Source organism: Podarcis melisellensis, assembly GCF_964234715.1.
Source record: "Podarcis melisellensis genome assembly, chromosome: 9".
NCBI lineage: Eukaryota > Metazoa > Chordata > Lepidosauria > Squamata > Lacertidae > Podarcis > Podarcis melisellensis.
In genome coordinates, this window is record NC_138541.1 from 72919426 (window position 1) to 72942444 (window position 23019).

Here is a 23019-nt window from a genome sequence, read left to right on the forward strand (position 1 = left end):
TTGGGAGATTTTGCTGGAACTGAGTTCAGGAGGAGGTGGCGAGGAGAAAAAGGAGGAGGATTTGAACACAGGACCCTTCACGAAGCTCCTTGTTGCAACAGCTGATTGACCTCTCAAATATCAGGATCGTGTGAATTATTGTGCCGCGTGGGGGTGAGGGAGATTGTTTTTACTGACGGCCTGAGATTATTTCCTGTTTTTATAATGAATTTGGACTTTGTACTTAAATCAATAAAAATATTAATTAATAAAGGAAGCGGGAATAATGGGGTGGGGGTGGGGTGGGGGAGAGGAGGCAATGAGAGTAGGTCGGGGAGGGAGGACCAGAGGGATCTCGACGGCTCCTGCCTTCCACCCGTTCTGATCTCCTCCTGGATCCCCAGATACAATTCTCTGCTCAGCTATTTGCTTCCAATTTGCGCCTCAAAGGCGGATTAAATAGTAATAATATTAATAATCATAACAGCAGCAGCCCACCTGCCGGCTGGATTGCTGCGGAGTGGCGGAGGGCGAAGGAGGGTGACTTGGAGACATATTGACGTGATAAATATTGCATGGTCTTTACTTGGGGGTGGGCATAGGCTGCGATTTCTACATCCACCCAAGGAGGTGGGATAAGCGAGGCGCATCCCCGGGCGCCTCGGGCGCGCGCTTGGCCTAGTAATAGAGATTGTGATTTTTTTTATTATTTTTTTTAAAGTGGGTTGGAATTGAGGAGGTGCGGGAGGAAGGGAGAGGAGGGGGCGAGCTCAGCGCCGCCGCCGCCGCCGTCTTCAGGCAGACCCAGGGCTAGGAGGCATCTCCGGGGCCGGGGAGAGCCTCTCCGCCGCTCTTTTTCGCGCTCGGGACGGGAGCCTCCATGGCGGCGCCTTCGGTCCTGCGCCGGGAGTTCCGCAGGACTCGTCCGGTGGTGGGGTCCCTCCGGGTGATGCTGCCGCCCTAGAAGGGACCCTTGGGAGCCCAGGATGGAACGGTAAGGGAGGCGGGCACGGCTCGGGCTTGCGTGAGAGAGGGGACATACTTCCCGCGAAGGAACCCAGTGAAGATGGGATGTTGGTACCCAAGGCGGCTGCATCCGGGGAGATGAGCGAGGAAGGATGCGCTCGCTGGCGCACGGCAGAGTCCGCTGTCGGGGCTCAGCGGACTGTAGGGAGGGGGCTGGGGGGGCGCTGAAGCTGCTCCCCCCGGTTTGCAGAGCAGAAGGCTCTCCTAAAGCGCAGAGTAAAGGCTTGGGAAGGGAGATAGCAGAGCCAGGCTGGGAACACAAAGATAAACCGCCGTGCACCTCCCGAAAGGAGTGGCTGGGTGTGTGGTGCGGCGGGGGCGGGGGGGGGAGGAAGAGGTGTGAATCTCTACATCTCTCGTAGCTTTAGAAGAGGATGGGACCCATTCATGGAGAGAAGGGGGCTATGGAGGTCTACTAGCCACGATGAGCACGCTCTGCCTCCACAGTCGGAGGCAGCGATGCTTCCGTTGCTGGCAACGCTGTGAGGGGAGAGGGCTCTTGTGCTCAAATCCTGCCGGGGGGCTTCCCATAATGGGCACCCGGGGGCCAATGTAAGAACAGGATGCTGGAGTGGATGGGCCACTGGAAAGGACCCCCAGGGGCCATCTAGTCCACCCCCTGCCATACAGGATGACATTGTTCTGATATTCTTATCTCCATATGGAGGTTAGGTTGTGTAGAGGGTGGGGTGACGTCGAGGGGCTGCCGTCGGGGATAGAAACCGGAGGAAGTCTGCGCTGGGATCTGCGGGGGTCGATCCGTGTCACCTGGAGGACAAGCGGGGCTAGCTGGTGACAAGGAAGAAGGGGCTGATCTGCAAGTTAGACGGAGAAAGAGAAGGAGCGAGGCAGGAGAGGAGAGGGGCTGGCTAGAGAGAGAGAGGACAGCCTGCTCTCTATCATTTGGAAACCCCTTATTTTTCTGGGCGCTGGCAGTCAAACAGAGCGAGCGGGAAAGTGGCTGGGTGCTCCTTTTCTCCTGAGAAGCCCCTCTCTCATTTACTGACTTTTCTGCCCCCCACAGAAAGAGAGTAAGGTTGCAATCCTGGGAACAAGCCCCGCTGAAGCCACGGGAAGCCACGGTTAGGGCTGCAGGCTCTGCGGCACCTTGAACGCTCTGGCGAGGGAACCAGCGTCGCAGAGCTCGAGGGGAAAGGGTGGCCTCGGCAGAGAGAGCGCGGAAAGGAGGGAGGGACCCGTGGCTCAGCGCCAGAGCCCCTGCTGGGCATGCAGAAGGCAGCTCCCGGTAGCGCTGGGAGAGGCTTCCTGCCTGAAATCCTGGACAGCCGCTGCTACCAGCCAGTATCGACAATACTGGGCTAGATGGATTAACGCTGGCAAACGGAGAAATAGGAGGAGACGCCTAAGGACTCCCACTGCCACCAGCCCCAGCACGCGTGGCCAATGGTCATGGGTGATGGGACTTGTAGTTGAGTGGCCGCGGTGGATGTTTTTGGAGGTAGGAAACCGCCTGCTGGCTGTGCTGTAGACCAACTCTGACGGTGGTCTTCTACTTTCTCTCCCCGCACCCTTGCAGGGCTAAGATGCTGTCGGGGGCGTCCCCGCTGCTGCTGCTGCGCTGTTGGCTGGCGGCGACCTTCCTGTGGGCCCCGATCCGCGGCTGCCCGGAGCCCTGCGCCTGCGTGGACAAGTACGCCCAGCAGTTCGCTGACTGCGCCTACAAGAACCTGGAGGCGGTGCCGTCCGGGCTGCCGTCGAACGTGACCACCCTGAGTCTGTCGGCCAACAAGATCGCTGAGCTGCGCAGGGGCTCCTTTGTGGAGGTGACGCAGGTGACCTCCCTGTGGCTGGCGCACAACCGGATCGGGGCCATTGAGGAGGGCACCCTGGCCATCCTGGTGCAGCTGAAGAACCTGGACGTCAGCCACAACCAGATCGCCGACTTCCCCTGGGGAGACCTGCGCAACCTCAGCGCCCTCCAGCTCCTCAAGATGAACAACAACCGGATGTCCCACCTGCCGGGAGAGGCGTTCCGCACCCTGCGGGACCTGCGCTCCCTCCGCATCAACAACAACCGCTTCTCCGAGGTGGCCGAGGGGACCTTCGAGGCGCTCACCTCCCTGTCCCACCTGCAGATCTACAACAACCCCTTCAACTGCACATGCCAGCTCATGTGGCTCAAGAACTGGACCGAGAACACCTTGATCTCCATCCCAGACCGCAACGCCATCACCTGCGCCGCCCCGGAGCCCTGGAAGGGGCTCCCTTTGGCCAAGGTGCCCTACCTGCACTGCGCGCCCCCTAGCGTCCGCTTGAGCTACCACCCCAACCTGGACCGCACCCGGCTCTCCTACGGCTTGGCTCTGGCCTTGCACTGCCACGCCCTGGGGCTCCCGCAGCCCGAGGTCACCTGGAGGATCCAGGCCGCCGGCGAGACCCTGGAGATCAAGGCGCCGGCGGCGGAAGGAGAAGGCAACGCCCTGCCCTCCGACGGCTGGTCCAGAGGAGACCGGGAGAGGTTCCAGGCCTTTGGCAACGGCACGCTGCTCATCCCGCATCTCAGCAAGAAGGAGGAAGGCACCTACACCTGCCTGGCTGCCAACGAGATGGGCAGCAACCAGAGCTCGGTCCACGTCGCCGTGGCGGACGCCCCCGCGAAGGACTCGGCGGGCTCGCTGGGGGACCGCAAGACCCAGCCCGGGGATCGGAAGCCGGAGGGCAAGGCCTCCAAGAACAGCGTCATGAAGCCCGAGGAGAGGACCAAGCTCCTTCCGGAGAGACCCACGCCCAGGAGCTACCACGCGCCCGGCCCCCGGAACGCCAGCGGGCCGTCGGGGCCGCCCGTCTTGGCCAAGCAGTGCGGCTCGAGCGAGGCCCCCCAGTACGTCTCCAACCACGCCTTCAACCGCAGCGGAGCCCTCAAGCCCCACAGTTTCGACCTGGGGGTCATCGCGCTGGATGTCTCGGAGAGGGAGGCCAAGGTGCAGATCACCCCTTTCTACGCCCAGCCAGAGAAGGTCCACCTGAGGAGGCTCTACCTGTGCGAGGCGGGCCGGAGGGGCCACTCTCTGGTGCAGTGGTCCCAGATCGAGGAAGGGGTGAACTCCTACTGGTTCCAAGGCCTCAGCCCCGGCACCAACTACTCCGTCTGCATGAGTTACGTCGGGGAGGACTGCCAGGTCCAGGTGGTCTTCACCACCAAGCGGGAGGTGCCCTCGCTGGTCATCATCGTGGTGGTGAGCGTCTTCCTCCTGGGCCTGGCCACCATCCCTCTGCTGGGCGCCACTTGCTGCCACCTGCTCTCCAAGTACCAGGGCAAGACCTACAAGCTCATCATGAAAGCCCAGAACCCGGACCAGATGGAGAAGCACATGGCGGCGGACTTCGACCCGCGGGCCTCCTACCTGGAATCCGAGAAGAATTACGACCCCAGTGAGGTGGGGGAAGGGGAAGGCGAGGAGGAAGAGGAGGAGAGGGCGGAGGGAGAGGCGGAGGGGGGGAGGGGGCTGCCTGGGGGACGACAGCTGGAGAGAGACGAGAGCCTGGCCGCCAGCTCCATCCCGGAGTCCCAATCCAAAACAAACCCGGAGGAATTCGAAGTGGGCTCCGAATACAGTGACCGGCTCCCGCTCGGAGCCGAGGCTGTGACGATCTCCCAGGAGATCAACGGCAACTACAGGCAACCGCCCCGTTGAGGCTTCCCTCGGGCGGTTCCCGGAGCTCCGGGCGCGCAGAAACCGAAGGGAAGCGCCCTTCTTCACTGGGGCTCGGGCACCGCTTGCCTGATCGGCTGCGACCTTCTCTGGAAAGGTGCTCCTGCCAAAGGGAAGGGACGTCTCCCCAACACCGAGAGCGTCCAGCAGCCGGCGCCTAAGGCTGGCTTTGTTCAGGGGCTGATTTTAGGAGGGATCCCCCCCCCCACGGATTTATAGAGATGTCCTAAGTATTCAGGCAAAAGAATGGGTTGGGTATGGGCAACACAGCCTGGAGAAATTCATCCCCCCCTTTCTTGAAAGCCCTCTTACTGCATATGCTCCAAACACAAAAGCTTACGTTTTCCACCCCACCCCATCACCTGTCTTCTACAACGCACCCCCTTTCCCACGCACTCCCTCCGCATTTTCGTGGATTTGATAGGCTCGAAACTAAATTGGTTAGGGTCCGCTCCCGCACCAATATTCTGAAATACGCATCCCACTTTTTCCACGCGCCTCCGCGTTTTCGCAGATGCAACTTCTTTTCTAAAATTGAAATTTACAATTGGTTATGGTTGCTTTTTGTTGTTGTTTTTTAAAAAGGAAATTAACGAAAACACGACGACGACAACGCATTAAAAGTCGTTGGCCCTAGTCTGGGAGCGAGAGTCCCCCTTGGCGTTTAGGGAAAGGGTATCCATTTCATTTCAGGAGGTTAATGGTGCTGGACAGCTCCCGAATCCCCACCCCCGAATTGCCTTCCCCTCGCCAACCCCTTAACCCCGTGTGAAGGAGCTTGCGGTCAAGGAGGTCAGTGAAATGAGGATCCGTGCCAGGCAGCGGCCCAGATCCCCAGCTTGTCTCATCGGCTGGTCAGGATCACCTGTGTTAAATAAATGGAGCCGTGCTGTAGATAAATGTGTGTTATGTCTGTGCGTGACTTTGGACCGCTGGTGGACGCGTGGAGTTTGAGTCCTAAGGGCTCCCAGCTCTTGGTCTGGATACTGACCCCCTTCCCCCCTCCCTGCAGCCCTGTCTGAGTCACGTCACCTCCACGAAGATCCGTATTTGCTAAATGTTTATTGGGTAGAGTAGTCTTGCTTCTAGAGAAACGTGCTTGCCCTTGATGTGGTTCTGTGATGTTCAAAGGCAAAAACGATGGGAGGTCCCGGTGGGTTGATTTTTTTGCTGTGTTGAGAGTGGAAACAATTTAAATATCGTTTGCAAAGGGTGCAGTCGTGCTTGGCTTGGAATGATCATGGTGGTTTTTGCCTCTCTTAAAGTAGAAAGAGAGAGATATATATATATGCGCAACCCAATGTCAACTAAGAAAGCCAGCACAATCGTCTCCAGGGCGGAGAGAGAGAAAAATAACGATGCTATCACTAATGTGTGATTGTTAATTAATATTGTGCAAGGAATCCTTTAGAAAGGAACAGGCTGAGCAACGATAACCTTTTTTCACCGTGCCTCTGTATGTGGAAAGTCAAGAATAATGATAATAAAAACAGACTTAAAAGTGGACATTTGGAGCCTTGTTTTGTAATTTGCAAATAGGCAAAGTGTGTTATGTTAGATTTCAGAGCCGAGAATGAAAGCGGCGCTAGATCGGAAGGGAATGTCTGAGCAAATCTCCCCAGGATCCGTTTAGCATGAAACGGAGCTGGCGATCAAACGTTGCACCCAGATGCCGCGGCGGCTTTGAACATTAAAACAGCTGCGCTGAGCAAACCGCATCTATTTTTCAGGCTCCCCACCCCCGGCCCACCCCGGAGTCTTTAATACCCAAATCATTCCCTTTTTAAAGGATATGGGATTCTCTAGGATGTATCTACCTGCTATGGATTTTTATGGACAGGTGAATGGTATGGATGGCCTTTTATGGGCGAGGAAGAATGCAAAGTCCGCAGTTCCTGGTGGGGTGGAATGGTCAAAAGAAAAATAAAAGATGCACGCACTTGTTCGCTAAGAAACATAAGGCTGCCGCAATCATACCTGAAAGTCTTACCTGAAAGTAAGCTCCAGTAAACGCAATGGGACTTACTTTCGAGTAGTCATGCATGGGAACTGCGTTGTAAAACACGGGTTGTGGTCAACAGACTTTTACTCAGAGCAGACCCATTAATGTCCATTGATAATTGAGATCCATAAATTTGAATGGGTCGACTCTGAGTAACCAGCAGCTGAGTACAACCCAACGTGTCTTCCGCTGCAATTCCCGTGCATGTCTACTCGGGGGAAACTCCGTTGCGTCCAATGGAGTTTACTCTCAGGTAAGGGGGTATACCATTGTTTTTCTTTGGGAAGAAACTGCCATAAATGAGGTGTCAGACTAGACACGACATTTTGTTTGCGGTGTTTTGAAAACGGCAAAGTGGAAAGACCCCTAAAATGAAAATACCCCTCATCGCTTCCTATTCTCACCCTAAAAGGGGGGGGGGTCCTGTCGTCTGGACACATTGCCCCGGCCTACGCCCCACAAAGGGCACTCTGGCTTGGGATGACTTTGAGTTTGAAAAAACCTGCCTGGGCCAAAGAACAAAACAGGTCTGCCAGTCTGCCGCGTAGAGAAGCAGAGCGACGTAAGCCCCCTATCATAGAATCAGTTGTAGAGTTGGAAGAGGTCTTGGTGGTCGTCTAGTCCAACGCCCTGCATTACAGGAATCACGGCTGGTTCAGGGAAACTCTCAGCCAGGCAAAGGGTGCGTCGCCCATCCCAGAGCTGCAGGATGTTGGTCTATTAGGGTCAATGGAGCCCCCAGCCCACCAACCTCAGCTGCCCTCTGCCAGGACCCACCTGCCTGTCTTCTCCCAACCCCTCCAGCTTAGAGGGATGGCTTTTCCTGCTACCTTCTTCAGCTCCCTTGCGGAACTCAGCGAGGGGGAGCTGGGCAGGGACGGCGATAGGAATTCGTTGGCTCCGCATGTCCGTTGGCTCTGGCGCCCCCTGCTGCTGGCCTCCTTCGCCATCTCAGTTCCAAGGAGCGCCCACTAAGCACCACCGCCCAGAGCAGGCCGGAGCCGAGCCGCGCAGTTTGCGGCAGGTCGCTCCGCTGCGCGGAACAGCTTGCATATGGCGCGCGTATTTGCGCAGGGCTGAATTCCAACGCGAGCGGAGTCTCAGGCTTGGGACAACGCAAAGGGAGCGCATCCTTCAGGAAGCGCAAAGGGGCTTTGAGGGTGGGGACCCCCGAGCCCTCCGAACCATCCGCATCCCACCCGAGGCTCCAACATGCCTCTTTCAAGACAACAGTTAAGCGCAAATGGCATGCTGAGCATATGTGCAGGCAGCCTTGCCTTATGCACCGGGACTTTAGGTGTGCTCTGCGTCTGCCAGGTCCCACAAACTGACCCAGCCTATGCGTTTTTCCAAACTGCTTTTGGGAGCAGGAAAAGCTCATAGTCCTCAGGGGCTGCTGCACAATTCTGTGGCCGTTTACGCGGAAGTAAGTTCCATTGTGTCTGCAGCGGGTCTTGCTCGAGTGTGCAAAGGATTGCAGCTCCGTGCATGGAAAGGGATGGCAGGATCAAAGCCACAAGAATTCCTACTTGGCTATTCGCTTCCAGATAGGAAAGGAGAGAGAGTGTGAAACACTGTCGATGTGTGCAACAAAATGCATGTTTATTTGTTGCTGTGTGTGTACCCAGCAAAATACATATCAAAATACATATCTTGGGCTATATCATGCATTTTCTTGGACGGAAGTAAAATCCAAATAGGAACACATGAGAAGCAGCCAGAACCAGATCCTTGAAAGGTATGTTTTTCTTAATTTATAAAAATATTTATATACCACTATATCATCAAAAGAAAAATATCAAAGCAGTTCGCAGCAATAAAACGAAAAAATATGCAATAAAAGGCATATATAAAAAGGTTTTTAAACCCAACATCTATTAGCCATTGTGGAAAGATGTATTCTTAATTGACTACGTAGGCAATCTATGCCTGTCTGGCACATATCGGTATATGATTAGCACATGTTTGTATTATGCGCGCACAGCTGCCGTTGTGTGCATTTAGGTAATTTTAGATTCAAGACTTAACAGCACAATCCTGTGCACGTCGACTGAGAAGTAAGTCCCATGGAATTCAGCGAGGCTTTTTCCCAAAAGCGGGCATGGGAGTTGCAGCCTTAATGGTTACACAATGCAAATTGTACCTTACTTAATACAAACGCCCTACTGCATTTGGGGGTCCTGCTCCTGACCATTCCGCCGCGCAAAGCTCTGGACTTTGCCCCCGAAGTCTTCTCCTGCCCAGACAGCTGGGTCTTTCTACGAGAGGCTTCTCCAGGGCCAGGGCAGCGAAAGTGGACGGATAGCGAAATGCCTTTGGATATCAATTACTGCCAGACAAAATTAGCAGGATGGTGGCGGAGCAGAGCAGATGGGCCTTGGCTCGGATTCCGCATGGCTCCTGGGATCTCATGGGAAGGGCGTGGCCGCTTGCCAGAAACACGGGGACGCTTTGTGCGCGGCCGGCCCTCGTTTCAAATGAATTGTGTGTGCGTGTTTACTTAAGGACGGGGCTTGCATGTGCGCGGAAGCAAGCTTTTAGTGTTCACGCTACTGTGAAGATTTACGAGCACACGCATCATGTGCATAAGCAGCAGTTTTAAATGCAGGCGCGGGGTGTGAGTTAGTTAGGGAGCTGGGCTTGGGTATTCCTGCTCCCATAGAATTGTGCGCGTGCATGCAAGAGTTTTAAATCATACAAACACACAACCTGCATGTAGCACAGAGGTAGTGTTTGTGCACACGCTCTTGTAAAAAGCTGCACGCGCGCACACTCATGTTTTAAATGCGTCTGAGGTGTGTGTGGGGGGGGCTTGCATATCAGCAGAAGTCGTTATTTTATTCAAGCTCCCGGGTGTGTGCTCTCCCCCGAAGCTAGGGCACCTTTGTGATTACAAAGAAGAGCTAAGTGGGCACGATTCATATCCCTTCCTTCTTATGAAATTTAATCTGGATGCTTGAAATTTCTACGGAATCTTTCCGAGCTGCCCTCTAGGCTTCCTCTACCCTCTCGGTAAACATGCACTCCCTCGACAGTTGTTCGGCAAGTTCCTCGCCCACCGAGCGGGATCTTCTCTCTGGGATAAGACCCCACTGCTGCAGGATCACGCCACCCCTCGTCCCCCTTAAAATCGGTTTAAGCAAAGTGGAATAAGCTCTTGTGCACACGTTAATACAGATGAAAGAATTCCTTCTCCGACAAAGCATCCATTGGAAAAGCTTCCTCAAACTCGGCCCTCCAGATGTTTTGAGACAATAATAATAATAATAATAATAATAATAATAATAATAATAATAATAATTTATTTATTTATACCTCACCCATCTGGCTGAGTTTCCCCAGCCACTCTGGGCGGCTCCCAATCAGTGTTAAAAACAGTACAGCATTACATATTAAAAACTTCCCTGAACAGGGCTGCCTTAAGATGTCTTCTGAATGTCAGGTAATTCTTTATCTCTTTGACATCTGATGGGAGGGCGTTCCACAGGGCGGGCGCCACTACCGAGAAGGCCCTCTGTCTGGTTCCCTGTAGCCTCACTTCTTGCAATGAGGGAACCGCAAGAAGGCCCTCGGCGCTGGATCTCAGTGTCCGGGCTGAACGATGGGGGTGGAGACACTCCTTCAGGTATACAGGACCGAGGCCGTTTAGGACCGACTACAGTTCCCATAATCCCTGACCACTGGTCCTGCTAGCTATGAATCATGGGAGTTGTGGGCCAAAAACATCTGGAGGGCCGAGGTTGAGGAAGCCTGGCTTAAAGCATCTTTTGGCCATAGCCAGTCTTGAGCTGTGCAACCACATCTCTCCGATAAGAAGGTAAGAAGAGACTGTTGGATGAGGCCAATGGCCCACCTGGTCTTTCACCCTCTTCTCACCGTGGGCAAATACCCCTAAGAACATAGGAATCTCGATAGACTGCCCCTGGACCTGGAGGCTCCATCAAAACCTAAGAGGAGCCGGCTGGATGAGCCCAATGGCCAACCTAGTGCAGCATGCTGTTCTCACAGATGCCAACCAGATAAGCAGAGCTTGAGCACAAGAGAAACTCTCCCTCCTGTGGCTTTCAGCAACCTTCATTTAAAAGCATTTACTGGCTCCAGCAATGATGGTTTGTAGCCACAATGCCAGGGTTTTGGCATGTGTGCTTTAGGGGCAGAAACTGACGCGCGCCCCCCCTCCAGCTTTTGGTCTTGGCACGTGGCGCTTCTCCCTCGGGGCGCTGGTGGAGGAGGAGCCGGAAAAGGCCGTGCATGGGTTGGGGCAGCCGCGTCTTCCACGTCAGGGGTAATGATGTCATCTCCTGGGCACTGTTGGCCTGGCGAATAAATCTGCCGTTCACGGGGGGGGGGGGGAGAGTCCATCAAGTGTACCGAGAAAATAGAGCTACATTAGCACGCGGGTTAAACGCCACTTACTCCCCCAAACAAAATTCAAAGCCCCTTTATGAAGAACAGCCCAGATGTCACAAAATAGCAAGCAAACTTTTGCGTCCACCAGAGTTCTTTGTCCATCAGGCTGGATAGGAATTTTGGGTGCTGCCTTAGACCATAGCTGTCAACATTTCCCTTTTTTAAAGGGAAATTCCCTTATTCTGAATAGGATCCCTCGCAAGAAAAGGGAAAAGTTGACAGCTATGCCTTAGACTCCGTTAGACCAAGTGGTCCATTTAACTCAGTATTGTCTCCAGGGTTTCAGACCACGAATATTCCCAGCCCTACCTGGAGACCTCCGTGTGTCCTGCACCAGAGACCTTCTCCCCCTGGACAATTGCCCTTCCCCAGTCAGATTTGCTTGCTTTTAGATAGTTTGTGTATGTGTCAGACCGACCACCACAAACCTTCTTAGACACAACCCCTCCTGCCAGGGAATGAAGGCTGGGGGGTTTAGGCAGTGGCGTAGCGTGGGTTGTCAGCACCCGGGGCAAGGCAAATAATTTGCACCCCCTAACCCGTGGATTTGCGCCCCCTAACTTGTGGATTTGCGCCCCCTAACCCACGGATTTGCACCCCCTAACCCGTGGATTTGCGCCCCCTAACCCTAACCCCCAGATGTTGCGCCCGGGGCGGCCAGCACCCCCTGCACCCTCCACGCTATGCCACTGGGTTTAGGACCTACAATTCCCAGCAGCCTTCACAAACTGCAGCTCCCAGGAGTCTTTGGGTCAAGCCATGGCTCTTAAAGGGTGAGAAGAGAGCTTTCTGTGGATGGTGCAGATGTGACCACTGGCCCTGCTTGCTGGGGCTGATGGGAGATGAAGCCCAACATCATCTGGGGTGGGGTGGCCCCAGGCCTTCTACATGCAAAACAAGGGGCTCTGGATGTTGGGCAGGGTTCAAGGAGGGGGAGGGGGAAATGCTGGTTTGGAGTTAAAGTCCTAATGTCTGCACAGGTCCTGCACTGAGACAAGCAAGAGACGTTATCAGAGTTCAGAGACTCATTCCAGCCAGGCTGAAGCAGTGTTAGTGAGGGGGGGGGGGGTTGCAGCGGGTGGGGAGATAAATTCCCCCTCTGCCTTAGTATTTCACATTTTGCTTGTACTCATACAATGGCTTTCTGGGTCAAGGTCACTCCAGATGAGTTTCTTTTTTTTGGAATAATTTTTATTATTTTCCAACACAAAAATACAATTATGCCAAATTTTCACAAATTTGATACTTTTTAGACTTCCTTCGGCTTCTCTGACAATCACCCATAATTTCTTCTCAGTTTACGCATTTCTCTGTTTATATTGCCATTAAACTTCCCTCCCACTCCTATTTGTTTTTAACAATATATCTCTGTGTTCACAGTGCTTCTTGAAATCCCACCAGTGTTGTTTGCACATCACATATTCTTTTCAGATATTCAACAAATTTCCCCCAGTCCTCGATGGTCTTGAAGATATCTAATTTTTCCGGTTAATCTGTCCAATTCTGCATAGTCAGTCAGCTTCAGTCTCCAATCTTCTATTGTCGGTATCTCCTCTTGTTTCCATTTCTGGGCCAGTAGAATTCTTGCTGCTGTGGCTGCGTATTGAAAAAGTTTACAGTCTTTTCTTCTAATTTCGTTCCCTGTAATTCCTAAAAGAAAGATCTCCAGATGAGTTTCATGGCTGAGCAGGGATCTGAACCCTGGTCTCCCAGGTCCTAGTCCAAGACTGCAACCACAGCACCATCACCGCCTTACTTCCCACCGCCATCCAGATAATGCAGCCCCATGGCCTGTGATTCTTTCCTCCTCCCCCCCCCCAAAGTAGGGTATCACTGGGGCAGTCATTGAGTGCCTACCTACCTTACAGGGTTGTTGCGGGAAATAAATGAGGAGGGGGAGACCCTCAAGCCGCCTCAAGCTCATTGGATGAAAAGGTGGGGTGTAAATACAATGCAATAAATAATAACATCTTGAAGCTCAAGGATTTCAAAAATGCAACATCCTTTGCCAAAGGACGTCTGCTGGACTATGGAAAATGCATGAATTTTTTGGAACCATTGACTTTCCCTTCAATCCCTCTCAGGATTCCCCCCCGCCCCCGCCCCTTCTATGCTACAAAAGCTCAGCTTTTGTCAGCGTGCATGAAGTCATTGTCTAGCTTGTATGGAAAAGAAGGAATATGAAATAACAAAGAAGAGTGGAAAAATGCAAAATGCAAAAATCTTTCCAGACATGCAGATGATAGATACTTGTCAGGCTCTGAGGCAAAGTTGCACTGGTGCCAATTTTGTAAAACTATTGAGGCTTATTCTGATTTACACCCCTATGGAATCAAGATCAGAAATGAGATGGTGCTTTCTCTTTTCTATCTCCTTAGCTGATAACAATATCAACATTTTAATGCGCATTAGAAATGTAGAATTCTCATTATGGATAAATGGCCTCTTGTGAGTACATTTTAATTGAGTTTTATGCTTTAAGACATACAAAGACGAGAGGAAATGCAGCCCTCTCCACATCCATTTAATTAAGAGAGTAATAGATTTCTTTTCCTGCGCCCCCTAATATTTCTACCGGGAATCTAGTTATGATGAGTTATTGGAGTTGGATTCTGCAGCGCCATTTCTTCTGAGCCTGGGAGCAGAATGGAAATAGGCAAATAGAGTGAATTTTTGTCTCAAGAGAGTGTTGACAATATATAGCAGACCACATCCTGTGGATCTGAAGCGTTTCCAACATCATTTGTTGTGGGTTCTGCCATATGTGCCAGTAGCAATCTCAAACCTGTATCCAAGGCATGAACACTCATGCAAAACAAGGAGGTACTATCAGACTCTGGCACATTTCAAGGTTTGCAGAAGAAACAGTGATGTGTAGTAGCTGGAGTGTCAGACTAGCACCTGGGACTGGGAGAGACCAGGGTTCAAATCTGCACTCAGCCATGAAACTCACTGGGTGGCCCTTGGGCCAGTTACTCTCTCTTTCTCTCAGTCTAACCTACCACACAGGGTTGTTGTGTGGATGAAACAAGGAGGGGGGAAATTCATGTGTCCTCCAACTGTGGGAGGCAGTGGAAGACAGGAGTGCCTGGTGTGCTCTGGTCCATGGGGTCAGGAAGAGTCAGACACGACTAAACAACTAAACAACAACAACAACAAATGTGACCTAGGGATGCGGGTGGCGCTGTGGGTTAAACCACAGAGCCTAGGGCTTGCCGATCAGAAGGCTGGTGGTTTGAATCCCCACAACGGGGTGAGCTCCTGTTGCTCGGTCCCTACTCCTGCTAACCTAGCAGTTCGAAAGCACATCAGAGTGCAAGTAGATAAATAGGTACCACTCCGGCGGGAAGGTAAATGGTGTTTCCGTGTGCTGCTCTGGTTCGCCAGAAGCAGCTTAGTCATTCTGGCCACATGACCCGGAAGCTGTATGCCGGCTCCCTCGGCCAGTAAAGCGAGACGAGCGCCGCAACACCAGAGTTGTCCGCGACTGGACATAACGGTCAGGGGTCCTTTACCTTTACCTTTAAATGTGACCTAGCTCCCAATGGGATACAGTAAGCTTTGGAATCGGCTCTCTCTCATCTGCCTTGTTTTCCTTCCCTTCTGCTCCACTCGCATGCAGTTGCACACCAACCCAATTTCTGAGCAGGGTGAGATTCTAGGGGTTACAAGCGCTCACCCAGGGCCTGTGTTTCCATCTGGAAATGAGGCACAGCGGAGACTGTGGTATCTTTAGGACAGGTGTTGATTAGGACTCTAGGCAGGTAAGGAAAGAACCAAGAACGTTGTCCAGGGCAAAGGCAGACACAGAAACCACTGCTGCTATTTTGACCAGTTCCTACAAAGGTTTCTCTTCTCCCTTCTCTCTCCCCACAGTTCTCTGTTCTCCCCCTGCCATGCTCAGATAATTGAGGTCAGCCAATCATGTCCCCCCCCCCCAAGCTGTCTGTGGCCCCCTCAGACAGGCCTGGGAGTTGAATCAAGAGCTCTTGGGCAGAGGGAGCAAGAAAAAGCCAACCATCTATTTCGGACATCTGCATGGAAAGGTTCCTGTTAACGGTGAATTAAATGAGTGCTTTGTTCAAAACATTGCCATATGCCCCTTGCTTCCTCAAGTGGTGAGAAGTTCCAGGGGCATTTGCTCTGTCAGGGCTCACGTTCTGAAATATACTCAGAGTCGCAAAGTGATTTCATGCTCTTTATTCAGCTCATAGTGGTGAGGAGGAATGAATAAATGTCCCCTCAAAGTATCTGCTTTATATACATTATTTACACAATAGGCTGCACATGATTGGCTAATTCTGGAATTCTACTGTAAGCCAATCAGGTTGTGGATTCACTGCTATCTGGAGCATGATTGGGTGGTTCCTGCTAACCAATCATACTGCTGCATTGTTCTAGGACCAATCAGACTGCTGCATTCTGAATCCTATTGTTCTAGGACCAATCAGACTGCTGCAGTTTGGATCCTATTCAACTCAGTACATAACACGTTCCATCCGAGAGCATGAGATATGTGGCATTCTATAAAATTATTTTCAAAATATTGCTATGAGTTTGTGGGTGCCAGACCTTTTAACCCCTAGACCCTGCAAGGGTTAAAATATAATCCAGCCTAGCTTCCCAATGAAGTGCTGGGTTAATGGTTGTTAACCCGAGGTACTATTTCTGGTTTTAGTGGAGTCTGTAACCTGAATTGTCTGTAACCTGAAGTGTATGTAACCTGAGGTACCACTGTAATTGTTTATTTCCTTAACATCTGATGGGAGGGCATTCCACAGGCGCCACTACCGAGAAGGTCCTCTGTCTGGTTCCCTGTAACCTTACTTCTCACAGGGAGGGAACCACCAGAAGGCCCTTGGTGCTGGACCTCAGTGTCCAGGGAGAATGATGGAGTGGAGACGCTCCTTCAGGTATACCGGACCAAGGCAATTTAGGGCTTTAAAGGTCAGCACCAACACTTTGAATTGTGCTTGGAAACTTACTGGGAGCCAATATAGGTCTTTCAGTCTGGAATGTCAAATTTCACTGGGAGCAGTCAAATACAACATTCCTTGTTTTGCTAGAGTGGACATGCAAGGGAATGTTTGGTCCAGCCAGTCGAAACTTCCTGTTCCTCCTGGCCTGGAGCATCCTTCCTGCTTGTGGGCGTGACCTTTCCAGGCCTGGTAAAAGGCCAAGGCATGCTGCCACTCTCTCTCTTTTTCCATCTTCCTTTCGTCCTGCGAACTTCCTGGAATGAACTGCTGGCTGTCAGCCAAGCAGTCCCCCAGGACATCTCCCTTATGGGGTAAACCTGTCTGTACATGTTTGTAACTTTAAGCCTAAAGCCTGCCTTCAGGAATCACACTGTGCTCTGCCTGATCATGAGTAAACTTTCTTTTTATTGCTTATGAATAAGACTGTGGTGTCTTTATTCTTTTAGGAGGGATTTGAAAGGCATCTTACAGCATCTGCCAAATTCTGGATTAGTTGTAGTTTCTGGGTCACTTTCAAAGGTAGCCCGACGTAGAGCGTATTGCAGTAGTCCAAGTGGGAAATAACCAGAGCATGCACCACTCTGGCGAGGCACTTCACGGGCAGGTAGGGTCTCATCCTGCATACCAGATGGAGCTGATAAACAGCTGCCCTGGACACAGAATTGACCTGCGCCTCCATGGACAGCTGTGAGTCCAAAATGACTGCCACGCTGTGCAGCTGGTTCTTCAGGGGCACAGTTACCCCATTCAGGACCAGGGAGTCCCCCACACCTGCCCGCTCCCTGTCCCCCCAAAACAGTATTTCTGTCTTGTCAGAATTCAACCTCAATCTGTTAGCTGCCACCCATCCTCTGACCATCTCCAGTACACATGCCGTATGTTTAAAGCACATTCCAAGCACCCCCTCAGAAGAATCTTGGGAACTGTATTTTACCCTCACGTAGCTACAATTCCTAGCACCCTTAACAAAGGACAGTTCCCAGGAATTTTTGAGGGGAAGCCATGCACTTTAAAGGCAGGGTGTGGGTGCCCCTTAGGAGTGGGGAGGTCCACATTCAAATCACCATTCAGCCATGGGTCTGAGTTACTGATCTCACTGCCTAACCTACCTCACAAGGTTGTTGTGAAGACAATATGGCAAGAACCATATAAGTTGCTAGTTTTGCCTTACTGGGGGTTGGGGGACCTTTCCCGCCCCAAGGCCTGCATCTCCCTTTGGATGGGCCGGTGTGCCAGTAGTGGGCGGGGCCAAAGGCTGCAGTGCGTGGTGCTGTGTTTGTGAGCCTTGTGGGAATGTTCAGGGACGCAGGAGAGGATATATTGTCTGATTATAGCATTTCCAACTTGTGTTAACAAGTTCACAATTTAGCAGAGTAACATTCCCCTCTTTAAACTCAGCGGATGCGTTTGCTCAGGCTCGCTAAAGCCTCCATAATAACTGTCCTGGTATTTCCCCCTTATTCCCTCATAAAAGATAAGACACGACACAGTCTTCCATAAAAGTATAAAAAAGGTTTACTCACACATCATTCGGTTCACAATAGGATCCCAGAAGGCAGACTTAGCTTAGAAAAGTAACATATACCTAGAAACTATCTCATAAGAAGACAGTCCCTTTGTCCTCTCTTGGCTGGAAGCATCTCTGGCTTTGCTTCTTCGATGCATGTAATGAAAGAGAAAGATATGGCTGCCCTGCCCTGTGCTTTTGTCGTTACCTGCACAGGTGAGGCCACACCCATCTCTAGTCACATGCAGAGGAAGTCTATCCCAGCCCAGAAGGAAACAGGAAGTTTACCTGGTGGCTGGACAAACATTTCTCCCCATGTGTAAACATGTTCACTCTAGGAATGTTGACTGCTCTTGTGTTTCACATCCCACAACGCTTACCCTTCGATGGGAGGCTGCATTCCCCTACATGAATGCCAGAGGTTTTTATACATGCCATCAAACCATCCTCCTTCCAGGAGGGCAAGAGGCATGGATGCAATTCGAAGGCACATTCCATCCGGAAAATAGTGGGAATAGTGGGAAGGTGCAGAGCAGGGCTGGCAAGGGGTGTAGCTTGGGCAGTGTGCCATGGCTGCCATACATTTTACTCAGAAATAAGTACCACTATGTTCAATGGTGTCAGGGTTTCTGGGAGAGAGGAGGAGATGACAGAGGAGACGGAGAGCGAGTGGGAGGAGGGGCAGAAGGATGAGGAAGAAGATGACGGAATTCTAAGGGAATCCACGAGTCTGAGCAGCGAGTCAGAGGATTCTCAAAAGGGGGTTACCTTAATCAAGCAAAAGGGAGGAGAAGGGAGAAGCGGAGAGGAGCCCAGTGGAAGACAGACGCAGCAAGAGGCGTCTCAGCTGGAACGGAGTAAAGGGGGTGGAGTCGTCAGCCTCTCGGAGGGAGCAGGATTAGGAGAGAACAGAGAAAGGGGGTTGGAGCAAGGTGTTCAGCCGGAAAGGGTGGAGAGCAGAACAAAGGGTGGTGTAGCGGTCGAAAGAAAGGTCAGGAGCAACGTACGCGCGCCAAGTTCAAACGTAGAGGCGCACGGAAGTGGAGAGAGCTCAGGGGAGGAGCCCGGCCCCAAAGCCAGAAGGAGGGGGGAAGAGGCGGCAGAGGATTCAGCCTCAGGCGAGTCACGGAGAGAGGGAACCCAGGGGGGCAGGAAGACCCTGCGGAAAAGAAAGGAGAGGAAGAGGTGGTCTAGAGCCAGGCTATTAAGTTGGTGTGGAAGAGGGGAGGAGTCAGAGGGGACTTCAGCGGTCTAACGTGACAGACGTACGGCCACAATGCTGAACTGTATGAGAAGCAGAAATCTTCAATAAACTTTTCCTGTAAATAAACTGCAACGGAGTGAGGTCTCTTGTGAGCTGGGACCCATCCTGGGTAGCCGTGACAGTAAGTCCCCTCTCTGAAAGCAAAAAATTTTTTTTTGCGAAGCTCACGAACGGGAGCAGCCATGAGCGCTGAGGAGCAGCTGGTTGCACTGCGGGATCAGGTTACCGCTCTCACATCGGCAGTCATTGCTTCGCAGAAGAAGAATGACGACTTGGAGAAGACGTGCCAGGATTTGCAGGCAAGGTGGGAACACGCGGACAGGGCGGGGGCCCCAGGATCCAGAGCGGAGGGCATTGCGCTTGGACGGCGGGGGGGTGCCCTGGTTCCGCATTTTAATGGCAACTTGCAAGACTATCCCAATTTCAGAGCGGACGTCGTGTATGCACTGCATTTACTCCGTCACGATTTTAAAGATGAGGAGGAGAAAGTGGGGTTCATTGTTTCGCACCTGCATGGGGAGGCCAGGGCTTGGCTACGCAATCTGTGGCGCGAAGATGGACCGGCCCGTCGCAATTCAACTGCGTTCATCAAAGCGATGGATTCTTGTTTTCAATCCTCTGTGGATGTGGACATTGCGCGCCGTCAAATGCACGGGCTGAGGCAGGGGAAAGCGACTGTGCGCCAATACCACTCTAAATTTTTTGCATTGCTCACCGCCTTAGATTGGCCAAAGGACAGTAAACCGGTCAGAGATCTTTTTTGGGAGGGATTGAGCCCCCCCATCAAGGATGAGATCGCTAGGGGGGACAGACCCCAGACCCTAGAAGACGTGGTGCAACGGGCTTTAGCTATTGGAATTCGACATGAGGGACGTCCGTGGCACGAGGAGGACGGGCCCCAAGCGCGTGCGCAAGCGAGGACTCTCCCTTTTGTGCACAGGGATTTCAGCCGTGCGCACCCCTCGCCAATGGGGAAGGACAGCGAGGAGCCAATGGAGATTGGTGGTGCTAGGGCTCAGAAGCCATCCCAGAGCCCTGTCCCTGGTGCAGCCAAAGCGAAGCCTCCTAGAGGAACCAGGAAGTGTTACATCTGTGACAGTGCGCACCATATGGCGAAAGAGTGCCCCCAGAGGCTCCAGAAGCACACTGCGGCACTGGCAACTGTGACAGCAGAGGTGCAACCAGGGGAGCGACTTCAGGGAAACGACAGTGCCTGGCTGGAAGCAGAGCTCCTGGGGCTCAGCCAGGCGGATCTGTAGACAAGCCCCCAGCATCGCCGCAGAGCGTGGACCCTTTGCCTCCCAAACCGGCAGTTCTGCTCACAGCAACACTCCAGCTGCCTGATGGGAGACTCCTCGAGGTTCCAATAACGATCGATTCGGGAAGCAACGCCGACTTCGTGGGACTGCAGTTCGTTAAGCAGCACAACATGGCGCTCCTGCCTGCAACGACGCCTCTGAACGTGGTCACGGTAGACGGCAGGAAGTTGCTGGGAGGGCAAGTGGTGCAGCAAACCCCTCCCATGCTGATGCAGATTGGCAACCATCGAGAACTTATTAGTTTCAATGTCACCCACTTATCGGACACGCCCATCGTGTTAGGCATGAGTTGGCTGGAGAGGCACAGTCCCGCGGTTGCGTGGTATCAGCGGCAGATCACCTTTTGTTCATCGTATTGTGCTCAGCATTGCTTTCAGACCGATCAGGGAGGAGAAGCCGAGCAGCAGTTGCATCTGGGTATGGTGCAAACAGTGCCTCACAAGTACCAGGACTTCTTGGAGGTTTTCTGTGAGAAGGAAGCTGACAAGTTGCCGCCTCACAGACCTTACGACTGCGCGATTGATTTAGTGCCAGGGGCGCAACTGCCTGCTGCCAAGCTGTACTCCATGTCGGAGGACGAAATGCAAGAGCTTCGGGAGTTCATAGACCATAACCTCAAGCGCGGTTTCATCCAGGAATCTAAAGCAGCGGGAGGCAGCCCTGTTTTCTTTGTGAAGAAGAAAGACACGCCCCAAAAAAGGCTTATAGTGGATTACAGGTTCATAAACAGCTTGACTAAGCCCAAAGCTTTCCCCATGCCCAAGATTGACGACCTTTTAGCGACCGTCAGGAAGGGCAAGATTTTCACCAAGCTGGACCTACGTGGAGCTTACAATCTCATCCGCATCCGGAAAGGAGATGAGTGGAAGACCGCCATGTTCACCCCTCTGGGCACATACGAATACAGAGTCATGCCTTTCGGCCTCCAAAATGGCAGCCACGTTTTTCAAGCATTTATGCACCACGTGCTAGCAGGTCTCCTCTACAAAAAGTGTGTCTGCTTTCTCGACGATATCCTGATTTTCTCGGAATCGCCGGAGGATCACGATAAGGACGTGAGGGAGGTCCTGCAGAGGCTGAAGGAACACAGGCTGTACGCCAAGTTGGAAAAATGCCAGTTTGATGTCAGAGAGGTTGATTTCCTTGGCTACAAGTTGTCCGACGAGGGACTGGCCATGGACAGGGCTAAGGTTCAAGCGCTGTTGGACTGGAAAAGCCCTCGAAATCGGAAAGAGGTCCAGAGGTTCATCGGCTTTGCCAATTTTTACCGCAAGTTTATTAAAGGCTTTGCGAACGCGACGGCGGCTATCACTGACACCCTCAGTTCCAAGAAGAAGAAGTTCGTCTGGACCGAACAAGCGGAGCGGTCCTTCCGGACGCTTAAGGGTCTTTTCGCCTCCGAAGAGCAGCTGCTCCACGTGAATCCCGGCAGACCCATGCGGGTAGAGACCGATGCGTCAGACAGAGCGGTTGGGGCCGTTCTTTTGCAAGAGGATTCACAAGGCAACTGGAGACCGGGTGCGTTCTACTCCCGGAAGCTCAGCAAGACGGAGCGCAATTATACCATATGGGACAGGGAGTTGTTGGCCATTCATGCAGCTTTCAAAGCGTGGCGACACTTCTTGATAGGAGCCAAGCACACGGTGCAGGTCCGCACGGATCACAAGAACTTAGAGTATTGGCGGACGGCTAAGTTGCAGACCCAGCGACACATGCGCTGGGCGGAGTTCTTCGCGGACTTCGACTTCAAAATAGAATACATCCCAGGAGACTCCAATGTTATTGCAGACGCGCTATCCCGAAAGCCGCAATACTTGGAGGAAGCAGCTCCAATCGCAGCAAAGCACATTTTCGCACCACAGGCGTGGACGTGCGCTACCATCGCAGTCGACCTGGACGCGGTGCGACGCGCGTTGCAAAGGGATCAGTTTGCACAGTCTAAGATGGAGGAACTACGCGGAGGGTCGCGAGACAACGATGAGTTTCAATTGCAAGATGGACTTTTGACTCGTAAGGGTGCCCTTTACGTGCCCACCGACGAGCTTCGAGCCAAGGTTCTGCAACAATTGCATGACGCCCCTAGTGCAGGCCATTTCGGCAAAGAGAAGACGATGGAGTTGGTGGCTAGAGACTTTTGGTGGCCCCAGATGAGAGGAGAGGTGGCGGACTACGTCGCCAGGTGTGATATCTGCCAGAGGTCCAAACCAGTGCACCAGAAGCAGGCGGGATTGCTAGAACCGCTGGAGACACCGCAGCAACCGTGGGAGAGGGTAGCGTTGGACTTTGTTACAGACCTGCCCAGCTCCAGAGGTAAGACGGCGGTGTTAGTGGTGGTGGACTTGTTCACCAAGATGGCGCACTTCATCCCTTGTGCCAAGGTGGCGACGGCAGAACAGACCGCAAAGCTCTTCATCGATCACGTCTTCAGAGTGCATGGACTTCCGCAGTCCGTCTTGTCCGACAGGGGGCGCCAGTTTGTTTCCACTTTCTGGCGAAAGCTTCTGGGCATCTTGCACGTCAAAATCAACCTGACATCGGCGAGGCATCCACAAACCAACGGTCAAGCGGAGAGGGTCAACGCGATCATGCAGCAGTACCTGCGGTGCTACGCCAACCAGCGACCTGCGGCGTGGGTGGACTATCTGCCGATGGCTGAATTCGCCTACAACAACACGAAACACGCATCCACCGGGGTGACGCCTTTCTTCGCGAACAATGGCCGTCATCCCAGGACCTTCCCGAGATTTGCGGCACCAGGAGGGGGGGGGCCTCAAGATGCCGACCAGTTTGCAGCGGAGTTGCAAGAGGTGCACGAGGAGCTGCGGAGACATTTGGAGCTGGCAAAACAGGCGTATAAGG

At 52.7% G+C, this 23019-nt stretch overlaps 1 protein-coding gene and 1 long non-coding RNA gene across 4 annotated transcripts; one reads left to right on the top strand and one right to left on the bottom strand.

Annotated features, from left to right (window-relative positions):
* The first annotated feature begins 368 nt into the window (after positions 1-368).
* On the top strand, positions 369-6185 carry ISLR2 (immunoglobulin superfamily containing leucine rich repeat 2). 3 transcript variants are annotated; one of them, XM_081925616.1, is made up of 2 exons: positions 369-973; positions 2543-6185. In XM_081925616.1, the coding sequence occupies exons 1-2, from the start codon at positions 966-968 to the stop codon at positions 4659-4661; spliced, it is 2127 nt and encodes a 708-aa protein (XP_081781742.1). In that variant the 5' UTR covers positions 369-965; the 3' UTR covers positions 4662-6185. The 3 variants fall into 3 exon arrangements, with proteins under 3 accessions (XP_081781742.1, XP_081781743.1, XP_081781741.1); XM_081925617.1 differs by lacking the exon at positions 369-973 and adding an exon at positions 1287-1305; XM_081925615.1 differs by lacking the exon at positions 369-973 and adding an exon at positions 1355-1557.
* On the bottom strand, positions 5250-8393 carry LOC309378031. The gene is made up of 2 exons (XR_014171800.1): positions 7459-8393; positions 5250-5935 (listed from the first exon to the last, which is right to left on the bottom strand). It is a non-coding gene; the product is annotated as an uncharacterized lncRNA (long non-coding RNA).
* Between the last annotated feature and the right edge of the window lie 14626 nt (positions 8394-23019).